The 18,102-nt window shown below is 48.0% G+C and overlaps 5 protein-coding genes across 5 annotated transcripts; 4 read left to right on the plus strand and 1 right to left on the minus strand.

Moving 5' to 3' along the window:
- Positions 1-2,404: 2,404 nt before the first annotated feature.
- On the plus strand, positions 2,405-3,511 carry APUU_12268S (esterase/lipase family protein; the record flags this gene model as incomplete). The annotated part of the gene is made up of 4 exons (XM_041698450.1): positions 2,405-2,407; positions 2,476-2,525; positions 2,586-3,159; positions 3,224-3,511. 4 exons carry the CDS (start codon positions 2,405-2,407, stop codon positions 3,509-3,511), a joined length of 915 nt encoding a protein of 304 aa, XP_041551634.1.
- Positions 3,512-4,414: 903 nt separating this feature from the next.
- On the plus strand, positions 4,415-9,522 carry APUU_12269S (uncharacterized protein; the record flags this gene model as incomplete). Its single annotated transcript, XM_041698451.1, has 9 exons — positions 4,415-4,954; positions 5,013-5,089; positions 5,175-5,409; positions 5,587-5,856; positions 5,922-6,093; positions 6,180-8,530; positions 8,583-8,787; positions 8,835-9,430; positions 9,481-9,522. 9 exons carry the CDS (start codon positions 4,415-4,417, stop codon positions 9,520-9,522), a joined length of 4,488 nt encoding a protein of 1,495 aa, XP_041551635.1.
- A 486-nt stretch (positions 9,523-10,008) lies between these two features.
- APUU_12270S (5'-methylthioadenosine/S-adenosylhomocysteine nucleosidase family protein) lies at positions 10,009-11,526 on the plus strand (the record flags this gene model as incomplete). The annotated part of the gene is made up of 3 exons (XM_041698453.1): positions 10,009-11,094; positions 11,155-11,219; positions 11,271-11,526. 3 exons carry the CDS (start codon positions 10,009-10,011, stop codon positions 11,524-11,526), a joined length of 1,407 nt encoding a protein of 468 aa, XP_041551636.1.
- A 3,699-nt stretch (positions 11,527-15,225) lies between these two features.
- On the minus strand, positions 15,226-16,400 carry APUU_12271A (uncharacterized protein; the record flags this gene model as incomplete). The annotated part of the gene is made up of 3 exons (XM_041698454.1): positions 15,226-15,620; positions 15,673-15,877; positions 15,933-16,400. 3 exons carry the CDS (start codon positions 16,398-16,400, stop codon positions 15,226-15,228), a joined length of 1,068 nt encoding a protein of 355 aa, XP_041551637.1.
- Positions 16,401-16,930: 530 nt separating this feature from the next.
- On the plus strand, positions 16,931-17,827 carry APUU_12272S (uncharacterized protein; the record flags this gene model as incomplete). The annotated part of the gene is made up of 3 exons (XM_041698455.1): positions 16,931-17,179; positions 17,264-17,653; positions 17,717-17,827. 3 exons carry the CDS (start codon positions 16,931-16,933, stop codon positions 17,825-17,827), a joined length of 750 nt encoding a protein of 249 aa, XP_041551638.1.
- Between the last annotated feature and the right edge of the window lie 275 nt (positions 17,828-18,102).

An 18,102-nucleotide genomic window follows, 5' to 3' on the forward strand; every position in this document is an offset into this window, starting at 1 on the left:
CCACTGCCTGCTATGATCGACCCACACTTTCCTCATGCACGCCTCCGGCAACCGGCTTATGTATCGAACGTCGGGTCTCCAAAAGGACAATCCCCGGAGTTACGGCTACACAGTGGACCCCTTTCCGAGAACGCCCCTTTAGTAGCCCATGCCTAGAAGACTGTATACAACCGAGTACCGCAATTTCAGCAGCATTGTACCAGAGATGTGGGACCCCATAATAAAAAGGCTCCTCGCGGGGTATATCGTTCAAAACAGGAACATACGTCGAAAATAAGGCAATATAGTCATTATCCATGTTCATGCTCCATACAGACAGCTTAAAAAGCCTCCACGAAACGTATCCCACTGCTTTGATTAGAAATGGTTTGTCTTGGGAGAGCCTTAGGATTAACAGTACAAATAACTAGTTCTTGAGACTTGAACTCGTGCTGCCTGAAATATACGTTTGGTATCCGCGCCAATTCCTTGTTCACATATCGCGTATATATAATTGGAACACAACGAACATACCATGGACCGACTAGATACAAACCGTCCCTGAAACTCAAACAGCGATTGGGCGAAGTTTTGATATAGTCCAAGGGTGGTATTCATCTACCATCACTTGGGCGCCGGAGAGTTCCTCCTCTGGTGGCTGGAAGATGAGAACTAGGGTTGCCGACTAGTTTCCTCGTGCGCGGCCCTGGAGCTCAGCGCTGCTCATCGGCTCGGGGACGTGGGAATTGGTATTTCGCGTCTCTGAACTAATACAGCTGCAGAATAATATCCCGGGTCAAACGGCAATCACTTGTCATCACCTCCATGACTAAGAATCTATCGCTAAGTTCAGAGTCTGTTGCTTGCTTGTATTCTTTGCGAGCCTCTTCGATATAATTAGGCTGTTTCGGTTGCGAGGCCCAGGTTGAATAAATACTGGTGACATCGTTCCACCAACTTCGCCGGTAAGCAGCTGGACGCAGCAACTGGAGCAGGGACTGTTTATTCTCTGCCTGATAGCGCTCTATCAGCTGTGGCAGCTCTGCGTATCTCATCCTCGTTTCGTCACCCTGTTCCTCCTCTCCAATCCAACCGAGGAATACTAGGAATATGACGCAAGGATCGGTTCCTACCCTTAGATATGTTTCAATCATCCGCCACGAGTATACTCTACTAACGCTACTATTTGCAATTAACGCCATCAAGCGGTTATGATTGATGATATATAAGCTGAATATAAAATACTTAAAAATATAAATCACCTTTATATAAAATATATATTCTATAGGGGTTTCTATATTTATTAGATCTAGAGAACTATAGGACTATATTAAACTATAGGAATATAATCTTTAAAAAGTTGAGATTATCTAGTAGTTTTAAGATCTAGAACTAAGGATTATACAGGCTAGACTAGTATAGTCTTGGTTACAGTCTTTCCAGTCCTGTACAGAGCCTATTAAATATAATAAATAACTAATTAATCTATACTATTATAAATATATAATATAAGGTCTTAACTTAATATAAATTTATATAGTAAAATAGGAATATAATTATATAATAATAATCTAAAATACTAAACTAGCTATAGAGCTCTTATAAGATTCTAAGATTAGGTTCTACTTATATAACATACAGGAAAAGCAGCGCCGTGACACATTTATATAGGGAAGAGATAATCATCTTATTACGGGATAGGGAAAAATGGGAATTGCGGCAAAGAGTGCTAAAAGATCTGTTGTCCACCAACGCGCACTAATACTTTCATTGCATCCATTCATTTGTAGCCATTTATATGGCCTAATAGATAGCCTGCTTTTATTTTTCTTTCGCTCTCTTTCTAGTTCCACGAAATATTCCAGCATGCCTTTTACTTACCGGCCAGAGAGCCTCCTACACCAGATCCATAGGATGCTCATCTGTGTCTGTTTGGTCTACATTGGGCACTGTAGGGCTATGTGATAGCCTTCTTCCTGCATCAACTGGTGGATGAGTAATTTCCAAACCCCGAATCCTTGGCTACAACGGTTTAAAAGGACATTTATACCCAGGATTAGCTACAGCAGGTGTCCAATTGACTGGAGGAACATTGTACAGCGAATGGACATCTCCTGGTTTGAATTAGCGGTGAATTGCATCCTGCCCCTCCTGGGTGTCAACGAAGGAACTTCATAGGCTAGAGCACTCACTGCTACCTGGGGCAATGTCGTCCGCCTCACTTATTGCTGCCCTTCCCGAGGACCCAATGGGAACATGCGACGTTGTGCACTGCGTTGGGCTCCAAGACAAGATCCCATATCCTCTATCATATGTGCCTGTTGCTGTATAAAAGCGACTGAGATACCGTAGGCGACAACAGGATAAGTGCATCCCCCAAGTGTGTCATTGGAGCATAACATCTTCGACCAAATCCTCTTCAAACATGGTAGTATACAAGCCATCCACCCCAGCATGCCTGGGCAGCAGGAAGTCGCACTAACAGCCTCCTCGAAGGGCCTACATCAGATATACCCCGCTCAGAGGCGAGGAAGGTTTAGCGTTGAGTAGGTTATTACCTGCTGAGGTTTCCTGGTTGAGACTCTGACAACTCCATTGATGTCTAGTGTTGTCCTCGTCCACGGCCTGTGCAGTGATTCGTCCTCAGCATGGACCAAGAACGACATCACCTGGCCCAGGGACCTGCTTCCTCATTCATTGGGATACTGCAACGCGCGGATTCTTACGTTCAGCTACGCAGCAGAAGGCTTTCTCAGCGCCAATACCAAGACCCACGGGGTCCGTACTTTTACCTGCGCCGAGTCCCTGCTCAGTGATCTTAGAGACTATCGGATTATGGATCCAAAACGCCCCATCATCTTTGTTGGCCATTCTCTGGGTGGACTGGTGATCAAGTCTGCCCTGGTGCACGCAAACATCCGCAATCAAGTTTACGGCATCATAGCGGAGTGCACCAAAGCGATTGTCTTCTTCAGCACACCGCACCAAGGAAGTGACAATGCTGCTTGGGACGCTTTCTTCACCAGCCTGGACCAAGCGAACCTGCAGGGAGCGCAGGTTGTTGGAGAGCTGAGACTATGGTCAGACATGCTGGTGCAGCTCACAGTGGAATTCGCCGACCTCGCCCGGTTCTTCCGGATGACCTCGTTCTTCGAAACGCGGGGAAGCAAGGGTGTCTTCGTATGTCTTGAATATCCCCTTCAGTGCCTACTGACGTGGCTTGACTTACTCACCGTCCGTGCAGGTTGTCAAGGAAGCAAGCGCAAGAATAGGGCAGTTCGGGGAGCGCCCACGGGGCCTCGACGCAGACCATATCGGAATCTGTAAGTTCGTTGAAGACGATGATAATTGGGGTATTGTGCAGGCCCGCTTCGAAGCAATTGCATACGAAATCGGTATCTACGATGAAATCACCCATCCTGTTTCTCAACCTGCACGAGCGCCTCTCGCTCTGGAGGCCCCTCAGGAAGATGAGGACGAACTTGTCAGGCGCATCCAGCAGAATTTACATGGTTCGATGAGAAGGAACTAGTTGGAGACGGATTTCATCTAATGAACAACGCGCTTTCTGCCTTGCTGAGTTGCGTTTCTCGTAGGATTCGTTAGCACTCTGATCGACTCCACACAGACGGTCGCTCGTAGAGAATCCGGCCAATGGGATCTGCAGATGATGACAGCAGAGCTGCAGGCCGGAAGTGCAGGGAATCAGATACGGCTGTCGAAGTCGCTATTTTCTGACAGCGAAGACCAGGCAAGTGCGAGCTCCAGTCACAGCACCACCCTCACGCACGGACTTTGTAGATATCGGCGATTGAGATGAAATGACAAGGTAAGCTCGCCTAGGGCGAACAAACATGCATCGTGAATATGCGCGACGCTATCCCAAATCACTCTCACACTGTAGGACACACGCAGATCGAGATAGTTATCACCCCGCGTGGGGCAATGGCAGACTGACAGCGAGAAGCGCTTCGGGAAACAGTTCCCTGCCTAGGTCGATATGATTGGCGTGGAAAAATACCTCATCTGCAGTGTGGCGGACGTGAGCTGGTCAGATATTAGCACGCCCAGACGAGGCTGCATGAACCGTGATATGGATGGGAATTTTCGGCTTTCAACGATGATCTCAATAATTGGGAAACCTGCACCGCGTGCTAATAGGCTAGACATGTTTTCCAGCCTTGCAGGGAGCCTGGTAGGCAACCTGCACGGAGCATGGAGGATCTGTGTACCACCTCATCCCTGCCCGGTTCAGCTCACCACCAAGTTTCTCCTAATGAGCAAGAGCCTCATAGCCTTCGCTTTGTTAGACATACCGTAAGGATATGAGATTATTTAACGATATCCAGCGTGGTGAACTCTATAGAGTCACTTAACCTTCCTTGATTCCATTAGCAGAGACGCTCGCTGTAACAATCTATAATATTATATTAACATGTCAACTGAGTTACCCGCGCACTCCTCAGCCACGGATCAAGAAGCTGAAACGTCGGCCCCCGCGGATGCCGCCAATTCCTCTGATGATATGGAAGAGGCCCAAGGTGAGCATGGGATTCAAGTAGACGAGGCAGGAGGAAGCGACATAGAAGCTGGGAACGGTAAAGCCGACGAGATGGAGTATGATTATATCGAGAAAGTTGACAACGGCATGCAAGACGATGAGAACGGTACTGTGGCCTCAGTTGCTCAAGATGTTAGACCTTCTCCTCCCCAGCCTGTCTCAAACTCGTCTCCTTGTTCCACGCCTGAACAAGAGGAAGCAGGGCTGAATATGAAGGATATGCCGGCCTCTCCTTATCCACATAAGGACGACACCGAGCCCGAGAGCCAGCAGATCCTTGATGATATGCAATCCGGCCCTGATCCAATTGCCATGGTGTCCAGAGATTCGCCAAACTGGGATTCTATGCATGGAGTAGAAGTCCCCGTTTTACGTCCATCGGGTGCTGGAAACAATCAGAGCGTCGAACCTTCAGTGCGAACAATATATTCATACCACCGCCCACGCAAGTATTAGCTGATACAGAGACTAGGTTCAAAAGCCGCCTCTTGGGATGAAGGTCCTCTGGAGCGAGGAGACCGGTCGTTCTGACCGAAAACCTGTGATAGAGTAAGAGCCCGCATCTCCCTTCTCTCGCACTTTGTGTCCCCTTAATCCCACGTTCTGCTCGCTCGCCGTTGCTTAATGTCCCCAGTGTTGTGGCAGTTCATGGTCTCGGCGGGCACAGAGAGGACACTTGGAAGCACACCTCCAGTACCAACGACACCGAGTCGCACTCTTGGTTAGAAGATCCAAAGCCACACGGCCCAGATTGGGGGAAGAACACAAGAATAATGGCTTATGGTTATACAACCACGGAGAAATCGAGGATCTTCACTCTGGCTGAGGACCTGCTCAATGATCTATCAGACCGAAGAGTAGGAAAACAGGTGAGTAAAGCCATAACTACAGAGGTTCAGGCTCTGATTATTCTGGATAGGAGAGACGAAAAAGCATTGTTTTCATCGGACACTGTTTAGGAGGGTTGATTATCAAGGCTGTCTGTGAGCCTGTTTCCTTGATTGGGCTGGCTGTTAGAAGACCAGTGACTGATAAGTCCTCCTCAGGCTCTCGTCCACGCCCATTTCTGCCGGCCGCAATTCAATAGCATTATTGACTCGACTAAGGCGATAATATTCTTTGCAACGCCGCACCAGGGGTCAAGCCGCCAGGACTGGTCAAGGTACACCCGGGACCTGGAGAGAGTTGACTCTAAAGCGCATGTGTTGGAAGAACTGGGCACATGGTCAAATGAACTCATTGCAAAGACAGCAACTTTTAGTTACATTGCTGCTGGTCTTGATATTACTTCATTCTACGGGACCAAGGGTGAACAGGTGAGTCAATAGGAAAGCATAGGACCTTGGCCTACATAGTCCAGTCCCTGATGGCGCCATACCAGGTTGTGGCCGAAGCGTCTGCACGTATCGGCTTACCGAATGAGCGAACAGTCAGTATTCACGCTGACCACCAGGAAATGTGTCAATTTGAGTTGGAGGGCGACAACTATCATCGGGTCTCGCAGCGACTCAAGGCGGTGCTGCACGCCATAAGGGCGCAAGACCAGGAAACTAGTAAGATCCGTCGACTGATACTGCACTACTTCATGTGTGCAGGGCTTGTTATACTGACCTCCCCAAATACAAACACCAGTGCATAGCATCCTGGAGAGTTTTAAACGGAACCCAATCTGGGGCCGGTCGTATGACCCTTGGAAGTGTAACCTGGAACTGGATCACTGATCAACAAGCCTTTCAGCAGTGGAAAGGTGAGAGCTCAGGGATCTTTATTGTGTCTGGGGAGCTTGGCTATACGCAGGAGATACTCACTCAACACGCCCCGGACCACTTGGAGATTGAGAAGAAGACAGAACCAAGTTTCAGTGCATGGAGCTCGAGCAATCAACGAACTGAGGCGAACCTGATCCAATATTTACTCTCTTTGGCGGCGGCAGAAGATGAAGGTCTTGTCGATGAGCTGGATGCTGTGGCTGCCCATCAAAATCTGGCCATAAAGGGCAGCAGCACCACGGTAATATGGCCGTTGGAGCTTCTTCGGAAGTACCTGACGGCTCTATTGTTTATGGACTGGATAAAACCCATTCATCTGTTTATTGATGCCCGTAATGAGGCTGCAGAAAGCCAAATCGAGGACATGATTATTCTGTTCCTGCAGCTGACAAGATCGGGAAACAAGTTCAAGTGCAAGATATTTGTAACCTGTCGTCGACCCATAACCATATCTCCAGGCCATGATAACCATATTGGACACGTTTCCTTGGATTCGCAAATTGATGGCGTTGGGAAGAGCATCTATGAGTGGGTTTTGTTTGCAAAACGACCTCTCACGGTAGCTGAACTCGCGGAGGCACTGGGAGGTGAAGAAGATATTGGACCGGCAGAGCTTCATGAAATATTCCGCACGTCTTGCCATGGGCTCATTGACACCAAGGATGGGACTGTCCATCTCCATCATGAACTCCCAAAGGGCTGTCTCCTGAGATTGATCCGCAATCAATTCTACCAAGGCCTTTCACCTGGGTTGGAAGAGTCCTCGCACTCGGCGATTGCACGGAGGTGCCTTGAATATCTTAAGTCGATGCAAGATCGCCAGGTTCCCAGGAACCCGTTTTGGAAGTACGCGGCCCAATACTGGTCAGACCATATGAACGAAGCACCGGATGGCCTGCAGAAGTTGGCCCGGAAAATTGACAAAGACGAGCGAGGCAGAACTCCTCTACTCGTGGCCGTACAGAAGCAGCACGAGGCAACCGTGAGAGCTCTTCTAGAGCAAGAATACCCCGACATCAACACCAAAGACGAGGACGGGTTCACTCCTTTATCTACAGCAGCCAAGCTTGGAAACAAGACGATCTGCTCACTCCTCTGTCCGCGTGCGGGCGTGAATAAAAAGTCAAATGGGCTTAAGCCGGTGTATATTGCGGCTCAGGAAGGTCACGCTGATATAGCTAGACTGCTGCTGAGTTATACGGCAGACGGACCAGCAAATGGAATTGATCCCACTTTCCTACATTTGGCGGCGAGGGAAGGAAGCCTGCCTGCGGCGAAGCTGTTTCTTCAAGAATCGCCGGGGGATATTGAGGTTACTGACCATGACGGACGCATCCCGCTCTTCCTGGCAATTCAAGAGGACCGGGGCCCTGTTGTTTCTCTACTGCGTGAGAAGCTAGAATCTGGCAAGATAGACAAGCCAGGCCCTGAAAGCAAACGCACACTCCTAACCCTTGCGCTGGAACAAGGAAGCCCCAGCGCCGTGCAGTGGTTGCTCGATTGGGGAGCAGATATTAATCAAGCAGATGGCACTGGCGAGGCGCCCTTGCATGTAGCTGTCGGTGGTGTGATTGACGATGTCGAGCTGCTGATAGACTACGGTGCTTCAGTGAACCAACCCGGTCTCGTGTCGAAGGAAACACCGCTTCATGTGGCTGTCAACCGTGGGGAAACCGCGCTGAAAATTGTTGAGCTACTGCTGGATAGCCAGGCAGATATTACGGCGAGAGACTACAACGGCGATACACCAGTTCATGCGGCTGCTAGCAACATGAGCGCCCGGACAGTGCAGATTCTTCTGGATCGCAACCCGCGTGTACTCAATGCGAGAAACAACCTCGGCGAGTCTCCTCTCCACCGTGGAGCAAGCAAGGATGCTGTTGATGTGGTCGAAGTACTCCTTCAAAAGGGAGCCCGTATCGACGCAAAAAATAACAGTGGGCATGCCCCGTTGCATGTCGCTGCCGCGAGAAACAGTCCTCAAGTAGCTCGGATTCTTATCATGTACGGAGCAAGTCTCGAGCTCCGAGACCGTGCTGGACGAACCCCTCTGCAGGTAGCATCAGCAAATGGGAACCATGTGCTCACGAAGATCCTGATTGGAGTGGGCGTGAATAAAACAGCAAAGGATCATGATAACTTGACAGCTAGAGATATAGCTGAGATGCGCAAGGATGGCGCCACCGTGGCTGAATTTCATAGGGCTCATACCCCCGAGGAAGTAAGTACATATGATAGCTCAAAGTTCTCTGTGGATTCTGATTGTTCACTAGTCACAAAGTGACTACGACTGGCACTTACAAGCTTGTACTCAGCTCAAAGCGGCATCTTTTTTCACCAAGTGGAACCAAGAAGCAATTAATCGCTGCAAGGAAGTTGCGGAGACAGTCAAGATTGTGGTAGAAAAGTACAGGGTAAAACCAGAACACATTCCAGGACTTTTCATACTTACTCAATACACCATCGTGTTGCTTTGTGGTAAGTCTCGCCAGGAAGTGGGCAAGTCCAACCCTAACAGCTAGCAGACAACAGCAAGTCAATGGGTAAGGAAAACAGAAAGGAGTTACTCCAAGACACGCTGCTTGGAGTCGCCGAAATTGCACGCAAACTCACCAAGCGAGGTGTGTTTGTTCGATTTCTGAATCCTGTTCACAAGCAGTGGGAGGACCCTCCAGCTCTGTCTGTAGAGGACATCCGGACGAAAATACGGAATGTTGGCATCGATCTCCAGCCCGGCACGAAACTAGGGACAAGACTGGAGGAACTCATCATCAGGCCGATGCACTGCAGCCCCGATTATGAAAAGCCGATCATCACAATCATAATCACAGACGGGGAAGAAGACCGTCGACATTTCCAGGCCATCAATACTGATTGTAAGACAATGCAGCCATTCAGAAAGGACCCGTCCCCTCTTCAGGCAAAGATACTGGCATACAAAGAACAACCAGAGCGAGACCGAAAATCGGTATTCTTGATCTCGCAGATTGGTAGCGACGACAAGGCCACCGAATTCCTAAAGGAGGTGGAACAAGACGACAGGATAAAAGATATAGTGTTTTGCTCTCCAGAGAAACTGGACCAGCTGCATGATGACACGGAGAGGAAATACGGTACAAACGTAAGTACACCAGCAATGCAGGACTGTGAACATGGTACTGATTTCGGTAGTTAATGGAGCTGTTCTCGGCTGCCGTGGCAAAGCGTAGATGATAATAGTTCCAGATCCTCAACTGTGCTTTTCCAGCAGGGGGGGAGTCTCGACCTGATTAGACGATTATTGCCCAATCATGTCAGGCAGACACTCTGCTTGTTCCAGTCCTAGCGTCTCACGGAGCTTTGATGTACCTAGTTGTGTATGACGTGGTCTGTTGCTAGTGGGGGGGGGGGTATCATGCAGGCTATAAACTCCGAGACCTCCGAATTTGATGCCTTGCGTGCCCAACTTGAATACCTTGCCAGATCCTGGTCAGTGCTATGAATCCTGCGTATTCCCCCGCAGTGGCTAGGCAAATAGTCGTGCTCCGTATGTTACTTAGTCTGCGAGATCCTTGTCATAGCAAATACTCTTCACATGTGTCAGCTACACCGCCGCTGCCTGGAAGCCTTGCTGGCTGGTGACTTCCTTCTTCCCGGATCCCCCACAGACTACGGCGTGGAAAATCGAACGGTGCTTTGCTCGACCTTTCGCCCTCCGCGATGAAGATAAACCCCGATGTCGAAGACTACCAAGTGGCTTGGATCACAGCCCTTCCCATCGAACTCAGCGCAGCAACGGCGATGCTAGACGCGGAATATGAAGGCAGCGATGACACAACTCTATACACACTAGGTCGCGTTGGGCGGCACAATGTTGTCGTCGTTTGTCTCCCAGCCGGCCAGGTCGGTACCAGTGCTGCAGCGACCACAGTGACAGAAGTGCGAGCAAAATTCCCGTTCCTACAAATCGGCCTCTTGGTCGGAGTCGGCGGAGGTGTGCCTAGCACTGAGGCGGATATACGCTTGGGCGATGTGGTGATTAGCCAGCCGCAGCGAAACCATGGAGGCGTGATCCAGTATGATTCCAGCAAGATCGGACCCGGTGGGAAACATATACCGACGGGATTCGTGAACGGGCCTCCATCGGTGCTGCTGACGGCTCTCGCGAAGTTGAAATCGAACCGGTTGCTTGGGAGGAGTCGTCTGTCGACTTACTTGCAGTCGCTGGTGTCCTATCCGGCCTTTCGGCGGGATCATGCTGGTCCAGACGTCCTGTTCCGGGCGAGCTATCGCCACAACGGGGGCGCAACCTGTGAAGATTGCTGTAGGGACAAGGAGATTAAACGCCCGTTGCGGGAGGGAGAGGATCCTGTGATCCACTATGGCACCATAGCGTCTGGAAGCCATGTCATGAGAGATGGCGAGACACGCAATGCACTAAGCAAGGAGTTTGGAGGAATCTTGTGCTTTGAGATGGAGGCCGCCGGGCTCTTGAACGTCCTGCCCTGTGTTGCCATTCGAGGCATTTGCGACTACGCGGACTCGCATAAGAATAAATCGTGGCAGCCGTATGCTGCAGGAAATGCCGCTGCTTGCGCAAAGGAACTCCTAGCCTATGTGCCTGCGTTTAGTAGCTGGAAGAGCTCTGGCCGGGACACGCCAGTGCAAGATACTGCTGCCAGGCGTAGCTTGAGAGATTCCGAAGACATCTCTATGTGGACGCCAGATGGAACCGTGTCCGAGGAGCAGTGGAACGATGTATGGACAAAGAAGCATATCCCGAATGATAACGATCTTCTACCCCTGGTAAATAGATCAAATAGACCATGCGAGGAGCTATCCTGAGCGCGTTGTTGACAAGACCAGGAAGAATCTCTCGGCCTTCATCAAATCTACCCAAGTTCATCTACAACGCTGGCCTACGGGTTTGAGTATGTGGAAAAGCTATATATGTCTCCTGCCTTTGCGTTAACAAGTACCAGTGTTGTGGCGGTTCACGGTCTGGGACATTCTCACTCAACTTGGACAGTGGACAATAATTTCTGGCTCCGAGACCTGCTCCCTGAGTTGCCAGCATTTCAGATGTCCCGCATTTTCACTTTCAACTACGATGCTAGAAGTTTCGTTAGGCCTCTTGCTTTATCCATCCGCGGGAGGACATTCACGTTTGCAGAAGCATTACTGAGTGATCTGGCAGATAGACGTGCTTCTACTGCGGTATGTGCTCCTGAAAAATGATACCCACTTGGAATACGTACAGTACATGCAACGATTATCGATGAGGACGGTGCTCTCCGCCGGAGGCGAGGGTACGCAGAAGCTTATATACACCGGTACAGGATCAGCGTCGACCCCTCATATTCATTGGTCATTCGCTTGGGGGACTGGTTATCAAAAGTGTCAGTCGCTTCCAGAGTTCCTAGTAGCACTGCTTACAGTATCAGGCCCTGCGCCATGCGAATGAACGTCGAATCCTATATGGAAACATCGCGGACTGGACCCGAGCCATCCTGTTTTTTGGCACGCCGCACCAGGGTTCTGATGTTTCCGCATACCTTAGCGAACTAGGAAAGGTCATCCTATTCGGAAAATCAGAGATCGTTGATGAGCTTACACAGTGGTCAGCACAATTAGTGGAGCTCACGACCGTCTTCAGTGAGGTAGCTCCAAGATATATAATCACCACTTTCTTCGAGCAGAAGCCCACGAGGGGCGTTATTGTATGCACCTACACGTACAAACTGGCTTCCTCGGACGGCGTACTGATTCGTATTCCCCGTTTAGGTTGTCCCGGAAGCTTCTGCAAGGATGGGCCAGGCAAACGAGAGGATCCGGGGACTCAACGCGGACCATCTCTCACTCTGCAGGTTTGCAAGGGCCGATAGTACCTGGGGAGTGGTATCTCGCCGGCTCGAGGCAATTGCAAGACTTATCAACGAGGACTTGGGTGATGATATGTAGTACTCTGGCCCGCAAGGTCAGAATAATCTGATTCATGTCATGGGATGTGTGATTCGCCAACAACCTGTAACAAGAAGCTTTCTTTCAATAATATCAGCCCGTGATGGTTTCTTACTTATTCTTATTGCAAAGTCCCTAAGATGCTTAGGTTTAAATGCCCCAGGTCTCTATGGCCAAGGATGGAAACAAACGGCCAGAAGTTCAATACAGAGCCTATGGATGATCTCAACGAGTTTACAAATCAGTTATTGCCGTCACTTCGGTTGGCAGATTCAATAGCGATGAATGGCTGTCGAAAAAAGGTGGGACAGGAGCAACGAGCAAGAGACGAAGAGGAACAGCTAGCGGCAGGAGTAGTGGGTGGCGACGGAAAGTTGATAATCGTCTAACTACTCCTGAATATCATCAATGAAATATCACGCGACTCCAACTACAATGCCGTTTTCGACAAAGAATTTAAAATCCCTGTCTTTGTTGATCTGTCTGAGATTAAAGCTATTTGTTAACGCAATGTCGCATGCTTTCTCGATGTTGTCTTCGCAACGCATTGTAGACAGGCCGCCCAGGCGAGGGTTGACCTGAGCTATGCTCTGCATTAATCTAATCTTTATTCTCTTTATTAGGTGTATTACACCCTTTCACACTATTTGCAACAACCCCAAAGGCCAAGGACCTTATATTAACTATATTATTATATAATCCTCCAAGGCCTTACAGCAACTATAAAAGAATATTATAGTAAATTTTATTTAACAATAACTATTATTAAAAGATTTAATTATAGAATTTATTAATACTAATATAATAATAATAGTATATAAACTTATAAAATATATAATTATTTAACTAAGAAGAATATAACTACCAAATAGTTAGTATTATTAATATTATAAGAAATATTTAATTAGACAGGAATACTATAAGAAATTATATCTAATAGAAATAAACTATTTATATTTAAGTTTTAAGAAATAATAATAAAAGCCTGCAGGACTAAATAAAATCTATTGACTATAAACTATTAATAGTAAAAGAATAATAAGCTAATCTAATTATATCTAGAATATAATACTAGAATAGATTATAGTTATTATTCTATTAAGTAATTAGATATATAGAATTAAATAGTACTACTAGTATAAGTAAAAGAACTATATATTATATTAGAAAATATAATAAATAAATATATTTAAGAAATTATTTTTACTATATCTAAAATTTCTTTTTTTATTTACTATTTTTAGATGTATAATTAGTCTATCTTTATAAAGTTATATAGGACTATACTATATCTTCATTATCTTTAATAAATATACTTATCTAAGACTCTTTTCTACTTATATCAAGAATAACTAAGGATCGGCAGACCTTATCTAATAATCTATTAATATATAGCTATATATCTTTTTATTATCTAACTTAAAATAATTATTTATAAGGTGTCTCCTTTGCCCTAGTATTACTGTAGTTATTTAACTTAAGCATGGTAATTAGTATATTAGGATAGTCTTAGAGATCTAATTATTATATAGCTGAATTTAAGTGCTCTCTATTCCTGATAAGGCCGCACGGGAAATTAAGAAAAAGATATATTAATAAGTATATCTATCCTGGTTAACCAGATATCAGCGGCTGTGTTAGTTGACTTGTACAAGTCGCGGAAGATGAATATCAACCTATATATTCCTCATGTAGAGCATATCTGAAGGGTTGCATGCTTGCTGATCATGAAAAAGGATCCACTGGTAACTGAGGTGGGCTAGTTCTTCACAGGCGTCTTACTCACTAGTAATATCACCCTATCCGACACCATAATCAAAGGTCAAGGTGGATTGCTTGGAAGCTGTGTCCTAGGCTGCCAAAAGAGAGGTGCCAGTTCAGCCGGCTGCACTGCCAAATTCAACAAGATATCTTGTTACTGCGACAACACCGACTTTGTAATAACACCAAAGCCTGTCTGTACCAGAAATGCAAAAAAGAGGTCCTGGTCTTCTTCACTACCACACTGACAAGTGTGATGGCGATGAAGTCAGTGTTGGTGCTGCTACCGCAACTTCTGGGCCATCGACCCCTTCCGCGACAGATGAGTCAGATACTAATGCAGCTATGAGAGTCAGTATTACTGACACTATTAGTATGGTTAGTATTTAAGACAATCAAGGCATGACTGGACCGGTTGAGGGTGATAGTAGTGAAGATGAAGTGAGCAACACGGGCCTAGAGTTGAATTCAATATATGATCATGGTGAATATAACCTCAATCGTTAGAAGTAACTGATTCCTTATCTAATTATAGGTATCTAATCCGATAAGAGTCACTTCCCTTTATCTAGGCCTGCTGGAGGTCTTTAATTAATAAATAGCTATTGCGATAAGTATAGCAAAATCTCCCCACAGAAATCAATCCCAGCTGATGACTGCTCATATTATCATATACAGAGAAACAGATGGTCATGCTTCACTAGGTTGTCCTTCTCTATTCCTTGTCCAGATATTCACTATATATCACTGCCTCATTACGGTCCATCCACTGTTTCTAAAGCTCTGCTGGACTGGCGGAATCATACTATTTAAACTATAGGCTTCTGCTTAATTAGTACGCTCTTTAAGGGCACTAATTTTGCGTGCCATAAGAAGAGAAAGGCAAACCGTGCCAGAACATTGGAAAGGTCTGACTTTGGTGGACACCAGGCCATACACGTCTTGAAACATTGATATGTGATCTTATTCCACTCCTGCTCGATATTAGACGCCAGTTTTTTCAGATGCCTCTTTCAATTTGTCAACTATACTTGCAATACCATACACTGTACAGTACCTGTATATCGGGCGAGTTTCATGTTAGAATGCCTTTCTGTTGAGGCTTTAGTTTGATAAAAACCTCCTCCGTCTACATTTGACCACGTTGATATCGTCGCCCATGTCATGATATTGAATTTGAAAGCGAGGACCTGACAGGTCTCAACAAGTACCGCCTTATCTATGTCTACCAGGACTGCTATTCGCTTCCGGTGGCATCCCACTAGGAGCCCCATGCTTCCTCATCCAACCCGCGGTACGATTCAACGTGTCGGGTGTGAATAGCTGCAGGTGCATACGGTGCATGTAATACTCCAGCTCCTCCGGCCGCGCGTCCCGGATCTCGCGGCTGAGCTTCTCCAGGAGTTCTCTCTCAAATTCATAGAGGTCGAACGGACGATGGAGCCTGCCCTTCCGCTGCCACCCGCGATCTTTCAGAGCTGTCATGACGTTTCGCACGAAGTGCTGGCAGTTGCCGCGGAAGAGGGAGTATGCTTCCCCATGATGCTGGTCGATTTCACCCTGGCCGCTACTCTTTCGCTGACGGACAAATTCCCAGAGTACGAGTTGGACTTGGATAAGAGTCAGTGGGGCTGACGTAGGTTTGACTGGGATAGGACTCACGGTTCAGAACGAATTCTTCGAAACTGAAGTACATGACAACCTCCTCCAGGCCCCTTTCTTGCACTACATTGAAATCCTTAGGGGAGAGAGTCTTCTTCCAAACCCCTGTACCCTGCTCTCCTGGAGTCCCCCAAACGTTCTCAAGAATGAGTTGGCCTTTGTATTCCTTCCGGAAGTTCATTCCGAAGATTTGGTAGTTTGGTCCCTAGCCTGGTCAGCTATTTCCAAGGTATTCAGCAAGGCGACGCCTAATCGCTCACCTGCTGATCAGCAGCCACAGGCCGAATATAGACGCCCCAGTGCGCCAGTTGCTGCTGCACACCCGAAGAAAACCCATTAACAACCCGCCACGGGTTATACGCCACGCCGACAACCCAAGCACGCCTCTGGAAGGAACTACTTCGCGGAATTGTCCGCTCGCGTCCATTCTCAATGCGATAGAAATTGATGATGTCCTTGCTATCGTCGCGACGCTGCGATGCTGCACCAAAAATATCGTACCGCACGCCAGCCATGGCGGATTCGATATCTGGGTCGGAGCATTTTCCGAACGTGTAGGGGGCTCGGGGGTCGGTTCTATCGCGTCCTGGCCAGGCGAGTGCGCCTTCGACTTTGCGGTTGACTCTGCCCGCCGGTACGGGCTTTGGTTTCTGGCCTGGCGATGGGGCTGGTGCTGGCCGAGTTGCCTTGCTGGTGGAGTTGGTTTCTTTGGATTGATCATTGCCCATGATGCTGCGAGGGTGGGAGTGTCGTGGTAATAGTAATAGTAAATTCCACGGATCTTAAGGCTCCTCCAGAGACTGGAGGTTATATGTCGACGGCTGGCGAGGCTGGACGAGGCTGAGGCGAAGCAGACGGGTGTCTTTGCCTGCGTGAATGAAATAATGAGGCTGTTGAATTTGGCCCCTGCATGTACTCCAAATACAGACACCCCTGCTGCAGCAATGCTACGATCGCTTATGGGGACAATGCGTCCAATCAAGAGGAGGTATTTGTCGTATACTCCAGGAGTTCAAGCCCTGCAGACTAAAATCTGACTGGAAGTTTGTTCCTTGTCATTAATCCAGCCGAAATACGCGCCATCGCCGCTGTCGAATAGATGACGGATCTGCCCTCCCAGACGTTCTAGCACAGCCTCGCCAAGCAAGTAGCATATTCCTTTCCATGCCGCGTTGGTTATTTCAAGACATTGGACTGATATAAAGAGTGCGAATCAGTCTTTCTCGCGTAGGAAGCATCTTCCCTTAGTGCCCCCGCAATGGACAATCTACCTCGTTTGAGAAATACCACAGCCCGAATAATGCCGACCAAAGACACATTTCTCAGTGCGAAAGACAGCATTTCCCAGCGTCTGGCCCGCCTGCTCCCTCTGCACACTGCAGCATGGAATGTGACGCAGCGCGCAATGAGCGAGATGGTGAACACCTCCGACCCAGAACAACAAGCGCAGCTTATCAAGGCGTGGCGGGACTCGACGATATCGCAGCTGTCCCAAGTCGGAATCATAGTCAGTCGTCCTGGAATATCCTAACTATCCCAGTGAGAGTGGAGTGGGAGTGCTCGACTGACTAACGGCGATCCGAAGAAATAGGGCGCCATAATGATAGCCGCGGTGGTTGGTTCATTCGAATGGGAGGCATTATCGACGATCGCTACAATTCCCATAACGATGATCCGCATCGCGTGGTACAACAGCCTCGTCCTCGCCGTGGGCGCCGTGACGCTCGGGATGCAGCAGAGCGTGTTTCTTATCCGCGTGGGGTGTACCTCAGACTGCGACGCCATCATCATAAACCTGCTTAGTTTCCCTTCCCTAGGAGGTAGCGGGCCCCGAATGCCGCGATGGGACCAGGTGTTTATCTGGCAGGCTGCCGTGGGATTACTGGAATGGAGCATCTACTTCTGGATGGGCGGGTATCTGGTCTTCATTTGGGACCTTACCCGTGTATCCCGCGAGGGACAGACAGTTGCGGATCAGGTGGTACGTACCTGGCCTTGTGTGATGGGTGTGGTAAATACACCATGGGCTAACTGTGTCTTTCAGGTGGCGGGATGTTGCTTTGGAACGTTTGGCATTTTGTTTTTTGTCTATTTGTTGAGTATCTCCCGGCTTTGGTATAGTGTATCTGTGCACGACTCCCGCTGGGTGCCGTAGCGTTTTTTCAGGGTCTTTATGGTTATGGTAAATAAGGGGTCTACGTTGGAGTGTATTCTAACATGATGCCAAGGTACCTTATGCGACAGCACTATGTAGGGTCAAACGAGATACTCCAGGCTAATCATGGTATAACCCTAACATGAGATTCCGCTTAGTCGTCGCCTTGACTTAGTAGCTCGACCAATCGCTGCCACTACAATCGACAGCATTGGTCGAGTCTACCCACGTATGCTTTCCTCTCGTCATTGTGCGAACCTTAGTGTGTTCTGGCC

Source organism: Aspergillus puulaauensis, chromosome 1 (assembly GCF_016861865.1).
Source record: "Aspergillus puulaauensis MK2 DNA, chromosome 1, nearly complete sequence".
Taxonomy (NCBI): domain Eukaryota; kingdom Fungi; phylum Ascomycota; class Eurotiomycetes; order Eurotiales; family Aspergillaceae; genus Aspergillus; species Aspergillus puulaauensis.